Below are 19,409 nucleotides of genomic sequence, written 5' to 3'. Positions count from 1 at the left end.
AACTTTCACATCCTTAGGCCATCTTTGGAAGGAAAATAGTTGCTGTTTTAAAGAACCAGGTCCCACAATGTTTGGTGACTTGTCAAAGGTCTGAGGACTTCAGGGCTGAGCTTACCGAATGCCCGGGGCAACAGGTTGCCTTCCCTCAGCACTGCTTCTGTCCCTTGGGTCAGGTGTTCTCTTGACAAGTATATGATGATTGAGAAGTCATACATCTGCCGGCTGTTTGTCTCTGAGTTTTTAAATGGTGAGAAGTAGCTATTTAACTTTTTTTTTTTTAACTATTTTGAAGGAAGAAGGGAAATAAAGGACAAGGGGGGGAAGTGGAACTCTTCAACTTCGTTGCATGGCTTTTGGGGAGCAACCCCGAATCCTCGTGTTTCTGGGAAAAAGTATATCATCTCTCCTTACCCAACCTCAGGCCTCTTTGACAGTGGTTTTAGCTTTAAAGATGTTGCTTCCCCTACACATTTCCTTCATGGTCAGACTCAAACCGTTTCACTTCTTTTCCCTGCCTTATCAGACTTATTTACATCCAGAATCATAAAGACACTGGAGCGGTGGAATCCCTACTGGTTCATTTCCTTAACAAACCTAACACGGAATTGGTTAATGCATGATTGTCATTCACTTGTGATTGAGTTCATTCAGTTTATGGCAGCATTTCAAGACCAGGACAATAAACCGGCCTCAGAATAAGCACGGAATACTGGCGGCCTGAGCTGTTTTGGCTTTTTTATTCTATTTATCTCTAACATATAACACGGTACCTTGCACATAGTCTTTTTGTTGTTTTTTTTTTTGTTTTTTGTTTTTTTTGCAGTATGCGGGCCTCTCACTGTTGTGGCCTCTCCCGTTGCGGAGCACAGGCTCCGGACGCGCAGGCTCAGCGGCCATGGCTCACGGGCCCAGCCGCTCCGCGGCATGTGGGATATTCCCGGACCGGGGCACGAACCCGTGTCCCCTGCATCGGCAGGCCGACTCTCAACCACTGCGCCACCAGGGAAGCCCGCACATAGTTTTATTTGTTTTTAAATAAACTTTTTTTTAAGAGAACATGTTTAATTTAATTGGGGTTAGGCAAGAGAATGTGAAAAATACTTCCAGATGGTTCCCACAGAAGTGTGTGGGTGTGCTGGTGAGGCTGAGGAGGACGAGGTGGGGGTGACATGGCAAAGGAAGGAAGATGCAAACAGCTGGTGAGTCTGGGTGAAAGGCTGTCTAGGAGTTCCTTACTCTTCTTACAACTTCTCTGAAGTTTGAAATTACATCAAAATAAAAATGTACAAAAGTAGTGAATAACATACAAAATGACTAAAGGCCGAGTCACAGGACGAGGCCACTCTTGTCCACGTTAAGTGTGGTTCTGCTAAAAAGAAATCTCGAAGAGCTGTTGCCCTCCATATCAAAGCCCGCAGCAGAATAGTCCTGTTTCCGTTATCATTCAGCTTACTTGCAAACCTGATTTGTGGGCCCTGTTTCACAGGTCAACCTTTAGAGACAGCACCTGGAAAGAGAATGAATGGAATTTTCCTGTTAGATCTAATTCAGGCGTGGTTTCATGTTTGGCCTAAAAGGTAGTATTTTGGCAAAGCAAACACAACCACGTGTGGATGGCATTCGGAAGACCCTTCGTCATCACCCAGAGAGCACAAGTAATGGCCAGGCTTCCCTCTTTCGTGCCGCAAAGCAAATACCATGTAGTAATGTAAATGTCTACATAAGGTATATTTGTGAGATCACATTTTTGTCAGTTATTTTATACATTCTTGCATGTGCAAGAACCATGCTGCTTCCATATGACGAAGTCTGAGATGGCGAGATACTTAACAGTATGCTTTCTGGACCTGCTGACAAGACGGGTAATTTCTAAAAGAAAAATCCAACTTCAGGTTGTTATGCTATCAGGTAGAGAAAAAATACCTAGTGGTAATGCAGCATGTATACCACTGCCTGGCACGTGGAGGTCACGTGAAGTAACGTATTATTTTTTAATCTTTCTTTCTTTCTTTCTTTGGTTGTGCTGGGTCTTGGTGGCGGCATGCGAACTCTTAGTTGCGGCTTGCATGTGGGATCTAGTTCCCGGACCAGGGATCAAACCTGGGCCCTCTGCATTGGGAGCACAGAGCCTTGTCCACTGGACCACCACGGAAGGCCCTATATATATATTTTTAATGTTTATTTTTTGGCCAGCTCTTAGAACTTGTTAGTAAATGTAATGTTTTGTCATTTTAAGTAATTATCCTCTGATATAAAGGAAAACGAGAGGCTTTCTCCAAATTTAAGAATGCTGAAGCAACAGCTCATGAGGCCATTGAATTTTTATAATCCTTTTTGACTGTATGTCCTCCTTAAAATGCCCCCTCTGGGTGAAGTGGACTGGCCGCTCCCCCCACCAACCCCGTCCAGCTGTGTCATTGTGCATGTCTGCAGTGCAGCAGCGTGACTACTTCACCAAAGAAAAGGTTCCACCCAGGGGGCAGTGCAGGGCTGCAGGGGTTTAAGGTCACCCAATGAGCCCAGTTCTAAGGCCACTGCCCTTGGACAGCTGACCCGTGGAGGATCTCTCTGAGGCTCGGTTTCCTCCTCGGTTTTAAGCAAGATACGCCCTCGTGGGGTTGCTTGACATGGTGATCAGATGTCACAGCACTGATCATGCCAGGCTAGGCACGGAGGTGAGAGGTAGCTGTCAGAGTGTCAACAAAGGACACTGAAAGCTGCGCCTGTGTCACTCATGTTCCTTCAGTTCATCACGAAGTTCGTCGCTTCGCTGATGAGTGGTGAGTGACAGTTCAGTTTGAACCGAGGCTGGGATGGCTGTGGGAGCTGCAGGCTGGAGACGCGGCCGGCACGTCCAGGTGATTGGGAGAACAGGACCATGGCACTGAGTGCTAAGTTATTTCCCTTGATGAGGGTAGTCATTTTTTGTGCAGTTTCCACAGAAGGCTAACCAGGCAATATAGCTGTCAAAGTAATTCAGCTCTTTGGCAATCTGCATCTTTGTTCTAGCCTGGAAAATTTGCAGTTTGTCTTAATTTGTGGTGTTTTCTCTTGTTTTAAAATATAGTGACATTTAAGATTTAGGTTCTAGTTAATATTTATGACCTTATTAAGTCTGTGCAGAGCAGGTACCTTCACATTTCCTTCCTCAGCCAGATTTGGCAAAGGGAAGATGTGCGTATTTCAGGATTCAGGTTCATTTGCATTGAAGGCACCCATTCTCCTGGTGTGGGAATTTGAGCTACTGATTAAATTCTTAACCTCTAGTTCTCTTCCTTCCATATGGGGGGAGTGGTTTTTTTTTCAAAACAAAAGGGAAAGACTAGATCCAAGAAATGTTCTGACTTTCATTAACACGTCCTTTTTTACTGAGGAGTACAAGGAATGTGCCAATGTTTAGAAAGCCTTTCCTCAGACGTGAATGAAGTGCACCGGTGTGAACTTATGTCTTGTGTAAAAGGTCAGTCCCTCCCAGTGGTGGGGCAGGAAATGAGGTCACCTTTACTTTTTGTTTGGGGTGAATGAAAGTTACATTTATTAGTTGGAATAATATCTACTGTTGGGCATTGCTCCTCCCTAATAAAGATTGTAGCCATTGGATGTTTGGCCTCGCATTTGTGAACTGTTACAATTTTAATTTTTTAGTGTCCTTTGATTCATCAGAGAAAAATCGTCAGTTTTCATACTCACAGGCTTTAATAGGTACCATGTTCTAACAACAAGTATCTAGTGTTGCACTGTGAGAGTCACTGACAAATGACTGAGTGTCAGGCTGACAATGTTTACGTTCCACTGTCTTTCCTACTTGTTGCAGCAAATGAGGGAATTTTTTTAAGGCAGAAGAGTTTTTGGAAGTCTGATGTGTCAGACACGCAGTGTGACTAGACTCTGGGTTTTAGTTGTGAGACCTTAGGCAAGTCACTTAACTTCCCTGAGCCTTGTTTGCTTTAAAATGGGGTTGGGCTAATTATCTGTAAATTTCTTTCCTTTTTTTGGTGGAGGGAAAGGGGCAGGTATAAAAAGCTGCATCTGATCCTGAAAGTCTTGTATCTTTTTTTTCTTCTTAGTGCCTGGGGACAGGGGATGATTTTTCAGAATTGGAAGAAACTTAGAAGGAACATACATGGTGATAACAAAGTTCCTGGGCTGTAGGTCAGGGACTGTTGTCTTGACACCTTTGTAGGCCTTCATCTGAGGAGACTTTCAGAGCCGGACTTACCCTGGTGGCGCAGTGTTTAAGAATCTGGGCCCCGCAGCAGGCTGAGAGCATGCAGTACAGTAGGTACTGCAGAGCTTTTCAGTGGAAGCCTTCTAGTAACACCGCTAAACACGAGTTGTCACCACGCTGGATTTTATTTTAACCTGGTGCTTGGATTCAATTACTGTCTTATGAAGGAACTCATTACTGAACGTCTGGCTGACTTTAGCCCATGGATGGTAAAGGCTTGCGGATTTAATGTGCTGTGAAAGGATTTAACGGTGCTATTTCTACTCCATGAGTAAACGAAGTTCAGTGCCTCTCAAACTTTATTGGAAACCTGAAACCTAAGCAGTGTGGCCCAGCCGACCCAATCTGTGCAGGCAGCCGTGCTCCGCTGGGAAGATGGATGAGGAAATGCAGGGAACCAAGTGGGGTGACTGGAGCCATCTTTTCACGGCACACAGTAGTGGGCAAGGCAGGGGGCGCAAACCCAGCTTCTTCCTACAACCCCTGAGGCTTCGCAGGATTTCATTTGTGGGCAGTCAGCAAAGCAGTTTTCATGAGAACCTTTCTAATGAACAGTGTGTAGAGAAGCACCTTTTCAAGGCATCTGGAAGTAAACTAGTTTGGGTGGCACTTTCTGAAATGCTGAGCTGGTAAAGGGCCTCTTTCCGAATCACGCGGCCCTAGATCCTAAGTTCCGGGGGCCTGGGGACGGTGACACTGGCGTCTTGGTCCCTTTCTCTGGGCCCCGCTGTGCGTACGCGGGAATTCAGTAAAAGCTCTTGGAGGGTGAGAGCAACGCCTTCGGGTTCATCTCTTCGGTTTGTCTTATATTGTCCACAGCAGCCACTGTCTGATGTCCTGTGACTGAGAAGCTGGCTGTTTGACTTTGTTATGATGCCTTTGGAGATGGAGCCCAAAATGAGCAAACTCGCCTTTGGGTGCCAGCGGAGCTCCACGTCCGATGACGACTCGGGCTGTGCGCTGGAGGAGTACGCCTGGGTGCCCCCAGGCCTCAGACCCGAGCAGGTAGGAACCGAGTCCTCTGCTTTTCTATTTTTCAATGTGATTTAAGGTCTTCAAGGTTTTTTTTTTTTTTTTTTCCCCACACAGTGACATGCTGTGTCCTTGGGCCTCACTCTTTGGATGGTTTTAAATTTTTGCTTTTAAGGTCACACTTAGTTTCTCCATGGACGTTTTCAATCCCTTTTGTACTCTTGGATCCAGAAGCCCTATAAGGATGCTATTTTTGCCCTACTGAGTGAAGACCAGAGTACTGCCTATGCATTTGTCATGTGGATTTCTGACTGGGGTGTCCCTTTGGAGAGAGTGGGAGGAGTTTAACTTTTTAAAAAACTTCAGTAACAACAAAAAGGTAATCAAAGGAAAGAGGAAAGTTTCCAAGTTAGTTCTCAGCAGTGCCTTTGCTTTGGAAGAGAGGAGATACAGAGCTGTGAGAGACCATCTGAAGTGTTATTGCGTAGGATTTGACCTTTGATAACCTTGCACGTGAAAGATTCTGTCACCACATGGTGTAAATTGGAAAAAAAATTAAAGAGCGCATTTTGTGCTTTGTTTTATTGTTATTTTAAGGAAGATGAGAACATTCTGTGTACCTATTTTTATCTTCCCAATATCCTTATAATGATGAACTTATTAAAAATTGCTGGTGTTAGACATAAGGGCCAAGATAGTTTGAAATTAAAAGAGCCAAGTAGGCATATGATTGCTTCTGAGTTATGGTTGTGTTTCCCATTTTGATGGGAGCTCCGATTCATCCAGGGTCTAGAACAATACCTGGCACACAGGTAGCTAGTATTCAGTCAGTGTTTACAACCATACCAGCTCCTGCGGCTGATACAGTGGAAGAGGGTGGCGAGCTGGTCCTCCAGGTAGGAAAGCCATGTTTTGATAAACTGCTTCTTAAGAGAGAACCCTTCTTGCAGCTTAGGGTGAGTAGGTTTTGTGAGACACTAAGATATTGAAGCAGACAGGCCCCAAATTGCCTAATCTCCTATTTTTTTTCCTTCAATCCTTTTCATCTTTCCTCAGCACTGCAGTATCCTTCGCAGTACTCATTAAGGATTTCCTTTAGATACAACAGAAAGAAAAAAAAATCTCAAACAAAAACTGAGTTCTTCTTTCCAAGTGAACTAAGTACAGGTTAATACAGCTCCCTTCCCGTTTCCTTGGGGAAACTGACTCCAGATATTTAGAAAATAGCACCCATGCAAGCAAAGAAAGCTGAACCTTGAGAGAACCTGATAAGGGAGAGTTTACAGAGTTTAACAAAACAGCTTTTGTCTTTGCAACGTGTAAAATTCAGAGAGCAAATCCAATGTGTTGTGTCGTGGCTGGATTGTGGACAGTGTCACACAGCCCTGTGTGGTCATTTCCAGCATTCATTTAGGACTCTCTCGGCTGACCCTAGCATTAAATGTGCATGTCTTATGGTCCATAATTTATGGTGCCCCTAATTGTCACTATGAATTGCATTCCTGAAGAGCAATTTAGCAGCTGGATGCTAGCTATCTGAGGGTTTGCAGTTCTGCTGAGTTGGCTCAGCTGCTCTTCTCACTAGCTACCAGTAGCCAAATCCTGTCCGAGGCCAGAGCCAGTACCTAAAGGGCAGGGTAACTCGAAGATGGAATGAGCTGAAGTGTTCGCTTCCTGTGTGCTGACGTCCTCTTCTCTCTCTCTCTCAGATCCAGCTATATTTTGCTTGCTTACCAGAGGAAAAGGTTCCTTATGTTAACAGCCCTGGAGAGAAACACCGAATTAAACAGCTTTTGTACCAGTTGCCACCGCATGATAATGAGGTAAAATAACAGGAAGAAGGCTAATTAGGAAAAAAAAAAAAATCCACCCTGAGCATCGTGGTGCCTCCCATAAACCCCAGCTCCTCCCTGGCTAGGGCCCTTTTGTCCTTCTTCAGTTAAAATTGGGCCAGAGAATACAGCTTTCCATTCTTTAGGAGAGAAAAGGGTGTCAGTGCAATAAACTTAACACAAGTTGGTTTTTACAGTGTTTGCAGCCACCCACCAGTTATCAGGAGCCTACAAATTCCTGCGATCTCCCTGCCCCTTCACCCAGAGTCAGTGCTTTATGGTGGCTCAGGCCTGCAGTGGACTTGAGTGCCTGTAGAATGTAGAATGAAGGTGGCAATTAGCAAGTTTAAACCTTTTGTAGAAAGGTTCATGTCTTATGTTTTTTTAGTGTCTCTGCTGATAAAGAGTTTAAATTAAACTTTTCATCTTTAAAAAAAAAGAAGGACTATTCCTTCAAATTGCATTTCCCTTTTGCTAGAGAGGCTGCAAGATTTGGGGTCATTTTAAACGTATGGGGTCATTTTTAAACTGGCGATTCACGGGGGCAGGCCAGCTCAACTTGCTGTTTTATTTCCTGAAACTTGATTCTGGAAATAAAGAATTGGTGACGGACGCTGTTTGCTTCAGAGTGGTGCTTCTGTTTCTTTCTGTGAAGGTGCGGTATTGCCAGACTTTGAGTGAAGAGGAGAAAAAAGAGTTGCAAGTGTTCAGTGCTCAGCGGAAGAAAGAAGCACTCGGAAGAGGGACGATTAAACTTCTGTCCAGAGCAGTGATGCACGCTGTGTGCGAGCAGGTAGCCGGTTCTAGGATGAATAGTGATGTGCGTGGATCAGCTCGGGGGTAGGGGGCAGCGCCAGCCAGCACAGGCGTGGGCCCTAAAAGCCTCCAAAAACTGAGAGAAGGAAAGGCAGCGTAGCTTCTTACTACGTGGGGATTCGTGTTGGTAACTGGCTACACTGCTGTGTATCATGGGGGAGGCATGTAAACATCGGGAGAAATACAGCCTTACGTGGGGTCTTGGCTTGGAGTGCGGTGCTGGGGTGCACCTAGTGTTCAAGAACGCAGGGGCGTAATGAAGACATTCGGGGCCTCCTTACTGGCTGTCCTCAGAGTGGGAGCATATCCAACAGGAGGACGCCTCCAGAAAACCACTGCGCATGTCCGAGGAGCAGTCCAGTGTGGTAGTAAATCTGAGGCATGTTCATTCCAGTGGAGAATCACGAACAATCCAACATTAAACAGCAGGAGGGGGGGCTTCCCTGGTGGCGCAGTGGTTGAGAGTCCGCCTGCCGATGCAGGGGACGCGGACGCGTGCCCCAGTCCGGGAAGATCCCACGTGCCGCGGGGAGGCTGGGCCCGTGAGCCATGGCCGCTGAGCCTGCGCGTCCGGAGCCTGTGCTCCGCAACGGGAAAGGCCACAGTAGTGAGAGGCCCGCATACTGCAAAAAAAAATAGCAGGAGGGGACAAAAATTAAAGTTTCGCTGACAAACTTGGGATTTAGCATAAAGTGGAAAAGGCTGAGAATCCAGTCATTAAAAAGGGGTCATTTAAGATCTAAATCCTTTTGTTTTTAGTGTGGGTTGAAAATAAATGGAGGTGAAATTGCAGTGTTTGCCTCTCGAGCGGGCCCTGGAGTATGCTGGCACCCATCCTGTTTTGTCTGCTGCACGTGCAACGAGCTGCTGGTCGACCTCATCTATTTTTATCAGGATGGAAAAATTCACTGTGGCCGGCACCATGCTGAGCTGCTCAAACCCCGGTGTTCAGCATGTGACGAGGTAAAAAAGTTCATCCCTTAACACTGGAAAAAAATAAGCTTCTAGTAAGCCAATGTTCCACTGTTCACACCTAAGCAAAATACAGATCTCTCCTGCTTGATCTCTGTGTGTACGTTTTTAAGATAACCCTTCAAGTTGGTACAATGGAATAATATGCAGCTAATAAAGAGAAAGCAGCAGGTGTCTTTGTGTATTGATAAGCAGCATGTCCTTGATGGACTGTGAGAAAAAAGCAAGTTGCAAGAAGAGTATGCAGCAATTGATCTTACTTCTGTTAAAGGGGGGAAGAACAAGATCGTATACATATTTGCAAACACTCAGAAATGGTATGTAAAGACATACACTAAGTTAACAGTGGTGAGCATGTTAACTCAGGGGAGGGCTGGTGGTGTGAAATGAATTTTTTTTCCTTAAGCTTTTCATTTTTAAGTAATTTTAGATTTATAGAAGAGTTGCAAAGATACAGAGAGTCCCTGTGTACCCTTCTCCCATCTTCCCCTATTGTTAAAACGTCTCACATAACCATGGTGTATGCATCAAAACTAAGAAGTTAACACTGGTGTAATACCATTAACTAAACCATAGATTTTATTTAGATTTCCTCAGTTTTTCTACTGATGTCTCTTTTTTATTCCAAGACCCCATCCAGAGAACCTCATTGCATTTATTCATTAATATCTTCCTAGTCTACTTCAATCAGTGACAGTAAACTTTCAGTTTTTACTTTTATATGTTTAAGTTTTTTCAATGATGTGCTATTTGAAACCAAAAATGTAAAAAAGTTAAAAGTCCTTAATCTGGAGACGGCACCGTCAAACGCAGTGTTACCTACACAAGTGGTGTTCACATAATCCAGCATTCAGAGAGCGCTGTGTTGACTCCACAGCCACTTTAATGAGTTTTCTTTATTAAAAGATGCACAGACCACTAAATTATTTCAATGTTAATGTATTCTTTGCCAGATTATGCCAACGTGTGATTGCAGAGCAAAAATAGGACCAAGTGAATGATATCCAATGTAGAATTCTGTTTTGTTTTTTAAAGCATAAGCATGCACTTAGTTTCTCTTTTTCAACGTTTTCACTTTCTGTTCTTGTTTTATAGCTAAATCACGTTAGTCAGTTAAGCTTAAGGCTGTAAGAAACAAAGTACACTGTCTAAGCGGCTTTAAGATCCAGTGCCTGTCAGTTGCCCAGCAAACGTGCAGTTACTTGACCTTTAAAATCGTTCACAATGATTTTTTTTCATCCTATGGCCTCATATTCCTCTGAAGATAATTTTTGCTGATGAGTGCACAGAAGCAGAGGGTCGCCATTGGCACATGAAACACTTCTGCTGCCTTGAGTGCGAGACGGTCCTGGGGGGACAGAGGTACATCATGAAGGACGGCCGCCCGTTCTGCTGCGGCTGCTTCGAGTCCCTGTACGCCGAGTACTGTGAGACCTGCGGCGAGCATATTGGTGCGTCCGTGGCCCAGCCTGTTGGCTCTGTCACTTATCCATCAGTCTGTCTCTGATTACCCACACTCTTTTTTCTTTCTTTCCTTTTTTTTTTTTAATTGAGGGATAGTTTACATACCGTGAAATGTATAGGTTTTAAATGTTTCAGTTTGATGAGTTCTGATAAATGGGTGTATACTGGATTCTCATTACTTCTGCTAGTCGTGTTCTGTGGAGTTGCCGTGGACACTGAATTACCCCATACGGAGCCATTGGTCCTAGGGATACAGTGGGTTAGGTTCCTGTGAGCCTCTGGTCGCAACATTGTCATCAACCAATCGATATATAATCTTGTTTTGTGTATGTTTAGGTTTAAAGACACCTTATTTAATATATGTTGTTGATTCATTAACACTGAACTCACAGCCAACAGCACTGTAACTCCTGCCTGAACAAAGCTTCTCTAACACATGGATTGCTTCTCCAAGGCCTCCTTGCGCTTAGGAACACTAGACAGCACTTCAGCTCTATGCTTGGGCCATTTTAAACAGCAAAACCACCAACAGAAAGCACAAAAAATGCGAAAAAATGCCCCTAAATCGGCCGCAGGTGTGAGTGCAGTAGTGCCCTTTGACCCCAGCTGGAACACACACACACACACACACACACACACACGCATCACTTGACTCAAAATTTTTTGCCACCTTGCACATGTCCACAAATGACCTTGAAAGCTCTGTATTGATTTTTTTTTTTGAGTATTGATTTTTGAACTACAAAATATGTAGCACGTAGGCAACTTTGTAAATATGGAATCTGCAAATAATGGGAATTAATTGCCCCTGTGTAACTCACAGCCTTATCAAGATCTGGAATGGTCCCATCACCCCCAAGCGTTCCCTCATGCCCACAGTCTGTCTTTTCTGTTTCTTCTGCCTTTGTTTCAAGATGGAACTATGACCTGTTACTGGATCCTTTTTTGAAACAGGTGTGGACCATGCGCAGATGACCTACGACGGGCGGCACTGGCACGCTACAGAGGCCTGCTTTTCCTGCGCCCAGTGCAAAACCTCTCTGTTGGGATGCCCCTTCCTTCCCAAACAAGGTCAGATTTATTGCTCAAAGACATGCAGCCTCGGTGAAGACGTCCATGCCTCGGATTCTTCGGACTCTGCGTTCCAGTCGGCTCGATCAAGAGACTCCAGAAGAAGTGTCCGGATGGGCAAAAGCAGCCGGTCAGCAGATCAGTGTCGACAGTCTCTCCTCTTGTCCCCTGCTCTGAACTACAAGTTCCCTGGCCTTTCAGGCAATGCCGACGACACCCTTTCTCGGAAACTGGATGATCTGAGTCTTTCCAGGCAAGGAGCAAGTTTCGTCAATGAAGAATTTTGGAAAGGCAGAGTAGAGCACGAAACCCCAGAAGACCCTGAAGAATGGGCTGAGCATGAAGATTATATGACGCAGCTGCTCCTCAAGTTTGGTGATAAAAGCCTCTTTCAGCAGCAGCCCAATGAGATGGACATTCGAGCCAGTGAGCACTGGATATCTGATAACATGGTTAAAAATAAGACCGAGTTAAAGCAAAATAACCAGAGCCTTGCAAGTAAAAAATACCAATCTGATATGTATTGGGCACAGTCACAAGATGGACTGGGCGATTCTGCTTATGGCAGCCACCCGGGCCCTGCGAGCAGTCGAAGGCTCCAGGAATTGGATCTGGACCATGGGGCTTCGGGATATAATCATGATCAAACACAGTGGTATGAAGATTCCCTGGAGTGTTTGTCAGACTTGAAACCAGAGCAGAGCGTTCGGGATTCTATGGATTCTTTGGCTTTGTCTAATATCACAGGTACATAATCTAGGGGTTATGGGGTATTTGAAAAAGGAGCCACTAAAAAGTTCATTCCACAAATTACAGGTCAGCACCAGCGGGGGCTATGTTATTTACAACTGTAGACCAAGGAGAGGAAGGAGTTTCAGTTAAATGCCAAAAACCCTGTAGCAAAGCAAACACGTGTATACATGTGTGCATACACATAAAATATATTTTCAGTACAGTCTTCGGGGATAGGTCTTATTATCCCTGCTTTGAAGAGGAGAAATGAATTTATTGGGATCATGGAGTCTGCATCTGTATCTGAAGAAAGATATTGGACTCTTTGGATCATGCTATGAATTTCAAGATATTAAAATCAACATGTGTACTCTATAAGCACAGAACATTTTTTGTATTTTCCTAAATTGCCCTGTGGTGACAGACAGCTCAAAAAGAGCTAAGTATTTTTTTACCCAGATTATAAAATAATTTCACTTTAATGTTTTCAAAACACATTCATGTCAGTTATCTATGTTTCGTCCTTAAAATGACCTGATAGAGTGGATATTATTGCATTTTACAAATGACGAAACTTGAATTTCCAAGAGGCTAGGGAATTCCCCGGTGGTCCAGTGGTTAGGACTCGGTGCTTTCACTGTCAGGGTTCAATCCCTGGTCGGGGAACTAAGATACCGCAAGCGGTGCCGAGAGGCTAAACATAGGTGTTTAAAGACAAGATTGAACCTGGAATCTGGCCCTCCTGAATCTTACATTTGCAGTAAGTTTTTGGATACAGAAATACTGCTGTCACTTGGCTAGTTTTACAGTCCAAGGAACGACATTCAGTCCTTTCATAAAGGTTATGTTACATTGTAACACAGGCAGGAAAGGCTTGAGCAGCTGCCGGCCGCCAGGAGGGACCCTGTGCCAGGTACCGGGCAAGGAGGGATAAGACAGCTACCCTCCTGGCTTTGGTCAGGCTTGTCAATGTTAAGGCCTACAATAAAGAGGACCTGAGGAATGGTGGGCAAGACTAAATATTAAGCACCTCCTGTTTGCTAGGCCTTAAGACAGGTGTTTTAACATTTAATATCAAAAATAGACAACATTTGGTATACGTCGTGCTGGTGCTGACGTTTCTTGACAATGATGGGCTGAAAAACAGGCTTTCTTTAGAAAGTAGGAAGCTGTGTAGCCTCCATTTGACAACAGTTCACACCACTTCCTGTTGTTTTTTGCAGCTATCTGGGTTACATCCATTTCTCTTAACTTGCCTGAGCCCTGTTATAACAAGGAGTGCAATATTGGTTTTGAGAAAAGTTTTAAAATGAGATTAATAGGGAAGTGGCATTATTAGTTTATGGGTTGAAGGGACAGAAGACTGGATGAAGGTCTAGGTCAGGGGTTTGGCAGACTTCTTCCGTCAAGGGCTAGAGAGTACTTTTGGGGCCTTACAGTCTTTGTTGCAACTACTTAACTCTGTCATTGTGGAAGAAACCATAGATAGCATGGGAGCAACTAGGTGTAGCTGTGTCCCAGTGAAACTCTATCCACAAATAGGCTGTGGGCTGGACGTGGCCCTTGCGCTGCGCAACCAGGTATAAGACTAGTCTGGCTATAGGAAGAGGACCATAATGTTAGTCGTGTGAGAGCAAAGGGAAGGACTGCTTTGAGAGACGTTCAGATGAAGCAATCTGACTTCAGTGGGTTGAGAGACAGAAGCTTCTATGTGTCGTATCAATAAGCTAACGACAGGACTCTTACGAAGAGCTTTTCAAGTTGGTGCTCATCCCATGGGCTGTAACTCACGTTTGGCTCCAAAACAGCTGGGCTCGTAGGAGATGCTGGGCCCTTTGTTTCAATAACAAAATTCATACCTCTTGTCAATTAAGTGTATATTATAGTATGTTGGTTTTGCCTAGTGATCGTTAATCAGATACTGAGGTTTGAGAGACTTCACTTTGAAATGCTTCCTTTCAGAAGCTTGTTGGTAAGAACTGTCAGAGTATCAGGATTACTGAGAATCACATCTTGTCTTGGCTTTCCTTTTAGGGGCTTCGGTGGATGGAGAAAGCAAGCCAAGGCCATCGTTATATTCTCTGCAAAACTTCGAGGAAATAGAGGCAGAAGATTGTGAGAAAATGAGCAATATGGGGACTTTGAACTCTTCCATGCTGCACAGGAGCACAGAGTCCTTGAAGAGTCTCAGTTCAGAGTTGTGTCCAGAAAAAATCCTGCCTGAGGAGAAACCAGTCCACCTGCCAGTGCTCCGAAGGTCCAAGTCTCAGTCCAGGCCACAGCAGGTCAAGTTTTCGGATGATGTCATTGACAACGGAAGCTATGAGAACATCGAAATCCGGCAGCCACCGATGAGTGAGAGAACTCGGAGACGGGTATACCATTTTGAAGAAAGGGGACCCCGGTCTCATCACCATCGCCGCAGAAGAAGTAGGAAGTCCCGCTCGGACAATGCTCTGAACCTTGTTACAGAAAGAAAATACTCTCCCAAGGACAGGCTGCGGCTTTATGCCCCTGATAACTATGAGAAGTTTATCCAGAGTAAGAGCGCGCGGGAGATCCAGGCCTACGTGCGGAACGCTGAGCTCTATGGGCAGTACGCCCGTGCCGCTTCCAGCTACACCCTGCGGAGCCCAGGGGGCCCTCGATTCCTGGGGCTCCACGGGGAGGACGACGGCTCTTGGTGCTCCTCCACCACCTCTTCCTCCTCCGACTCAGAAGAAGAAGGATACTTTCTTGGACAACCAATTCCTCAGCCCCGGCCGCAGAGATATGCATACTATACAGACGACCTTTCTAGTCCAACTTCCGCACTCCCCACTCCTCAGTTTGGCCAGAGGACAACTAAATCCAAGAAGAAAAAGGGACACAAGGGCAAAAACTGTATCATTTCTTAACCGAGTAGCTGTGGAGATGTTTAAGCTTAGCCATTAACCATCTTACATCGAATCTTTTTTCTTTCATAGGAAAGTTGCTAAAATAGATTCAAGTGCTTTGCCCATGTAAATGAGACCCCGACTGCTGTTTACAGTGTCAGATTAACCTTTGGAAGGTGTGATTTCTCCATTTACCCTCCTTGGATGGTGCCAGGTGGACGTGACCTCTCGTGCCTGTTGGGTGCATCACAGTTTGATACAGCTGCTTTGATCTCCAACCCTCAAGAGATCCTCAAGAACCTGTTGAGAGGTGACTGGATGGGGGTGTTGATTTTAGACAATGGAGAACTTGAGCCACCTTTGTAAAGCACTAGTGTTTGTCCTTTATCTGCGCCAGGTTGGCCCAGGTCCTGACAGTCTGTCCTGTTGTGTGGCATGCACGTAGTCATGTGACCCAGCCAACACTGTGCGTCCCATCATGCGAGGCCACGTCGTCCCCTTCCAACTCTCATTAGCCAGGTAAACATTATATTGTATTAGCTCCAGCTAGAGATCGAAAAGAACATTGCTATTTATAATGTAGTATTTCATAGACTTAAGTGTATTCCTAATTTAACGGTGCAAATATTAATGTATATACTGTACAGTTCAGATTTTAAAGCTGATATTTTTATATCCCTGAAATGTAAGATGTTTGTTACACTGCAGTGCTAGATTTGTTAGGGAACCAGAAACAGCATTTATGGATGAAATGATTGCTTGTATTTTAGTCAGGGTTTATAAGTTTAGATGGTCAAATTTATATTGCCTAGTGATGGAAAGTTCCCTTTTTTTTTTTTTCAATATTAAAAAGGCTCTGTATGCATGGTGGGGCTATGTAAATACTCTTTAAAACTATGGCCCTATTAATCTTACAAGTGTTATTTATGGGTCAAGCAATGTAAACTGTATAAATGTAAAAACAAACAAACAAAAAAAAACCCCTACACATACACGTACACCTGGAATATATGGTAAAAACAAGTAGAAGCTGTTTGGGTGAATACTTTTTTTCCCCTTTGGGATGGGCAGGGGTTGCCTTTCCCATTTTCAGCAAGGTAGTGATTATCTCATGGAAAGAGACCAAAAAAAACTACAAGGATCTGCTTTCTGTGGCGGAGTACTTTGTAGATTTATTCCTTTTCATCCCTCCTTTCCAGCTAATTTGTTGGCCTTTAGCAGCAGTTTTGAAAACCGGGCCTTCTGGTTATGTTTTTCTTTTAAAATCTTTAGAGGATGCTGTATTACTGGTTACTTCAAGTTAATATGTGGCTCTATTTCAAGGGAGAATTACGTTGGATTTGAACTGATGAGCTAATATTTTGGTATGGGCCATTCTTGCACATATGTTTCAGTCCTAACTCAATGTCCCAGTGGTATCTCAGAACTTTAGGAAGGTATTTAATAAATGCTTAATAAATAACAAACTACCTTTCTAACACAGATCTCTGCAAACATATCCAGATCACTGGATCCATTCTGCTCCTTTGATTTACCTTGCCGTTCTCCTACCATTAACAGACCAACATTTGACTCCTGCGTGTCCACTTGCCCTACCAGTCGGCGCAAAATAGAAGTTGAGGCACAGAAGCAAAGCTGTCCGTATTTACTGGTATGGGGAAAAGCTGTTAGGCCTTGGGAGGGCAGACCTGAATCCAATAGGAAAACCAGTGCTCGACAGCATCCACTATACCCACCCCTGGATAGGGCAAGGCTTGGTATCTGGGCTAGACAGAGGCCCTTCAGAAACACACCAGTGAGGGGAGAGCTCTTTCCTCAATAACCGTATCACCATTTCCCTTGTCTGGTTCATTTTAAAAACATAGCAGCGAAAAAATAATGCATACACGTGGTTAAAAAACAACAACAAAAACAGTGAGGAATCTCCTTTCCACTCTCCACCCCTCAGTTCCCCTCCCTAGAAGTAACCACTGTTACCCATTTCTAGGGTATCCTTCAGATGTTCAAACCATATTTACATTCATGTATCTTTTAAAAATGGCAGCACACTAGACCGGCTTAGACTTGCTTTTTTCACTTTACATGTGGACATTCCACATTAGTGCAGATAGGTCTGCCTCATTCTGTTCTCGCAATGACTGCTTAATAGTCTACTTTTGGATATACCATAATTTATGTCACCAGTCCTTTAGTGATGGGCTTGAATTTCCTCATAGACACCTTATCCTGCACTGGCACATATGCACATAAATTCTGAGCAGCACAGTTCCTGGGACCAGGGTTATCACCAGTTTTCCTCCAGAAGGCCATCTCCTGCTCTACATTTACAAAGTATGAGAGTGCTTCTTCCCTCACAATCTCACGTGACACAGGAGCAGACTTCCTGATTTTTGAAGACCTTTTCAGAACCTATGCTGCAAACAGTGGGCATCCTTTTAGAAAAGACTGTTGCTTGGAAAGGATGGATAACAAATAGTAAACAGGTAATATTCAGCCTTACTTCACCTGGAGAAAGGCAGGTTTAAGCTGAAGTCACAGTCCTCTAGCTTTCAAGTCATAGTTGCTTTTGCTTCTGGCAATAATCACTCTATTCATCTTTTCATTTCCTTATATAAGGGTCATATAGATTGCCAAAGGTTTTAAGGGAATGCAGAAATATTTATTCATAATAATAATGTACCCTTTAAAGATTTTAAATCTTGGTTAATAGCAATAACAAAGAAGACTATCTACAAAGGAAGAAAGGGAAGCAGCTACCTTGCAGTTCTGTAAAGAATTAGGCTAGAAAACTAGGCCTACAGTTGCTATAAAGTGTTCATATAGATTTAGTTAACAAAGTATCTAGTCAGTCACTAAACTCTAAAATTTGGTCCCAAGGTAAATATCAAATATTAAAACACTGCCTCTAATCTCTACCTGGGTGAAGCAGAACCCTAATGATTGCATTTTCCTCACTTCAGACCAAACTGGAGAACATTTTGCTTACAGCCCGCGTAGGGATGCTGATAAAACGTCAATGGGAACTCCTTTCAGCACTCAGTAAAAGAAAATGATTCACCTTGTGTATGCACTTGCTCTTCTTGGCACTCTGCTTTCCAGTTCCTGAGTTAAATAAAAAGTACCAGAAGTGCAGGGAGAGATTTGCTGTCTAACCCCTCTCACTTTAGAATACAAAGCATGGGCCATCCTGAAAGGGTAGTAAAATTGGAATGGGCACTGAAGACTGCTAGATTTCCCCGTGTGGCATGTTGCCCTGCCCCACAAGGTCCTTGGGTGACAGGCTGGGCAAGTATGGGTGTGGAGGTGTTTGGGGAGTGCCCGAGGGTGCGTAGCGCACAGGATTGTCAACACTGTGTGGGCAGGCTTTGGTTGACTGACCTGCTCTCTCCTAAGGCGCACTCGACTGCTGCTGTGGACAGAGAAGCAGTGTACATGCTAGACCTTCAGACTTTCCAAAAGGAACGAGGAATTCGAACTTCTCTAAAACGTCTGCCAGATTCTCAATGCTAGCAACTAATTCAGACATTTCTGAAACCCTTTGAACAAAATGAGCCTGCCATCAGCAAGCCACCAATGCATGGGTTATAAATTAAGCACTTGAAGCTGTCTCTTGGAGCTGTCTAGAGGAGGCACGACTAATTACTGTTTACAGAAATACATGTGACCGTTTTTTGAGGCACAAGGAAGAAAAATTATTGGGATTAAAAAAAAATTCTACTAAGAGCCTCATTACCAATTTAATGTTAGCAACACAATTATAAAAAACCTTTTAAATTAGGCAAATGAGAAAATTGCTAATTGCCTAGTTAGATTCTCTAGCCATTCTTCGAACTGTCTAAAAACAAGGCATGCTTCTGTACAGTCACATGGGTTTTCTGTTCACTGTCAAGCACAGGAGGAAGGCTTCCAGGTAAACAGGAGAAATACACAGGAGCAACTGAAATTTGCATCTCTGAGCTCATGTTTTGCCAAAGTCACAGAAGCAGTAACTTTACCAGGGGAAGAAATTTGAAGGGTGGCTTCCACAAAATGTTTAGGAAGGAAGTGTGGAGGAAAAGTAAGACATGGGGTATGTGTATAGACTTGGTCACAGGATCAGAGCCAGTCTATTCTTTTTCAACAGACCCAGCTAGCTGGTCAGGTAGTCCCATTTTAGAGATCCATTTTAGCCTCAACTTCTCTTTTTGCAAAAGAAATTTCACATGCCTACTGCTGTGTGTGTACCAGGTGCTGTTAGGACAACTTTAGAAGTAGCTTGCAGCCCATTCTCCAGAAGCATTTGATTCCAAACGTAAAAATACTAAAAGTAAGAAACTAGTTCTCTTAAATGCTAATACTTGTTATAGTGTTCTTAGGTCAACGAACCAAGTAACTGATGTTGGATAAGGTGATTACTGGTCTAATATAAACCTACCATAAAGCTGACCTGGGAGTGACGCAAAGCAC

At 44.0% G+C, this 19,409-nt stretch overlaps 1 protein-coding gene across 1 annotated transcript; it reads left to right on the top strand.

The window, feature by feature from the left end:
• Positions 1-5,026: 5,026 nt before the first annotated feature.
• On the top strand, positions 5,027-14,984 carry PRICKLE1 (prickle planar cell polarity protein 1; the record flags this gene model as incomplete). The annotated part of the gene is made up of 7 exons (XM_082851207.1): positions 5,027-5,233; positions 6,910-7,023; positions 7,688-7,825; positions 8,608-8,811; positions 10,085-10,271; positions 11,239-12,102; positions 14,122-14,984. The coding sequence occupies exons 1-7, from the start codon at positions 5,099-5,101 to the stop codon at positions 14,982-14,984; spliced, it is 2,505 nt and encodes an 834-aa protein (XP_082707333.1). The 5' UTR covers positions 5,027-5,098.
• Between the last annotated feature and the right edge of the window lie 4,425 nt (positions 14,985-19,409).

This window comes from Leucopleurus acutus, assembly GCF_964270905.1.
Source record: "Leucopleurus acutus genome assembly, chromosome: 11".
In the NCBI taxonomy this organism is placed as follows: domain Eukaryota; kingdom Metazoa; phylum Chordata; class Mammalia; order Artiodactyla; family Delphinidae; genus Leucopleurus; species Leucopleurus acutus.
This window is presented reverse-complemented; position numbering and strand designations above follow the sequence as displayed.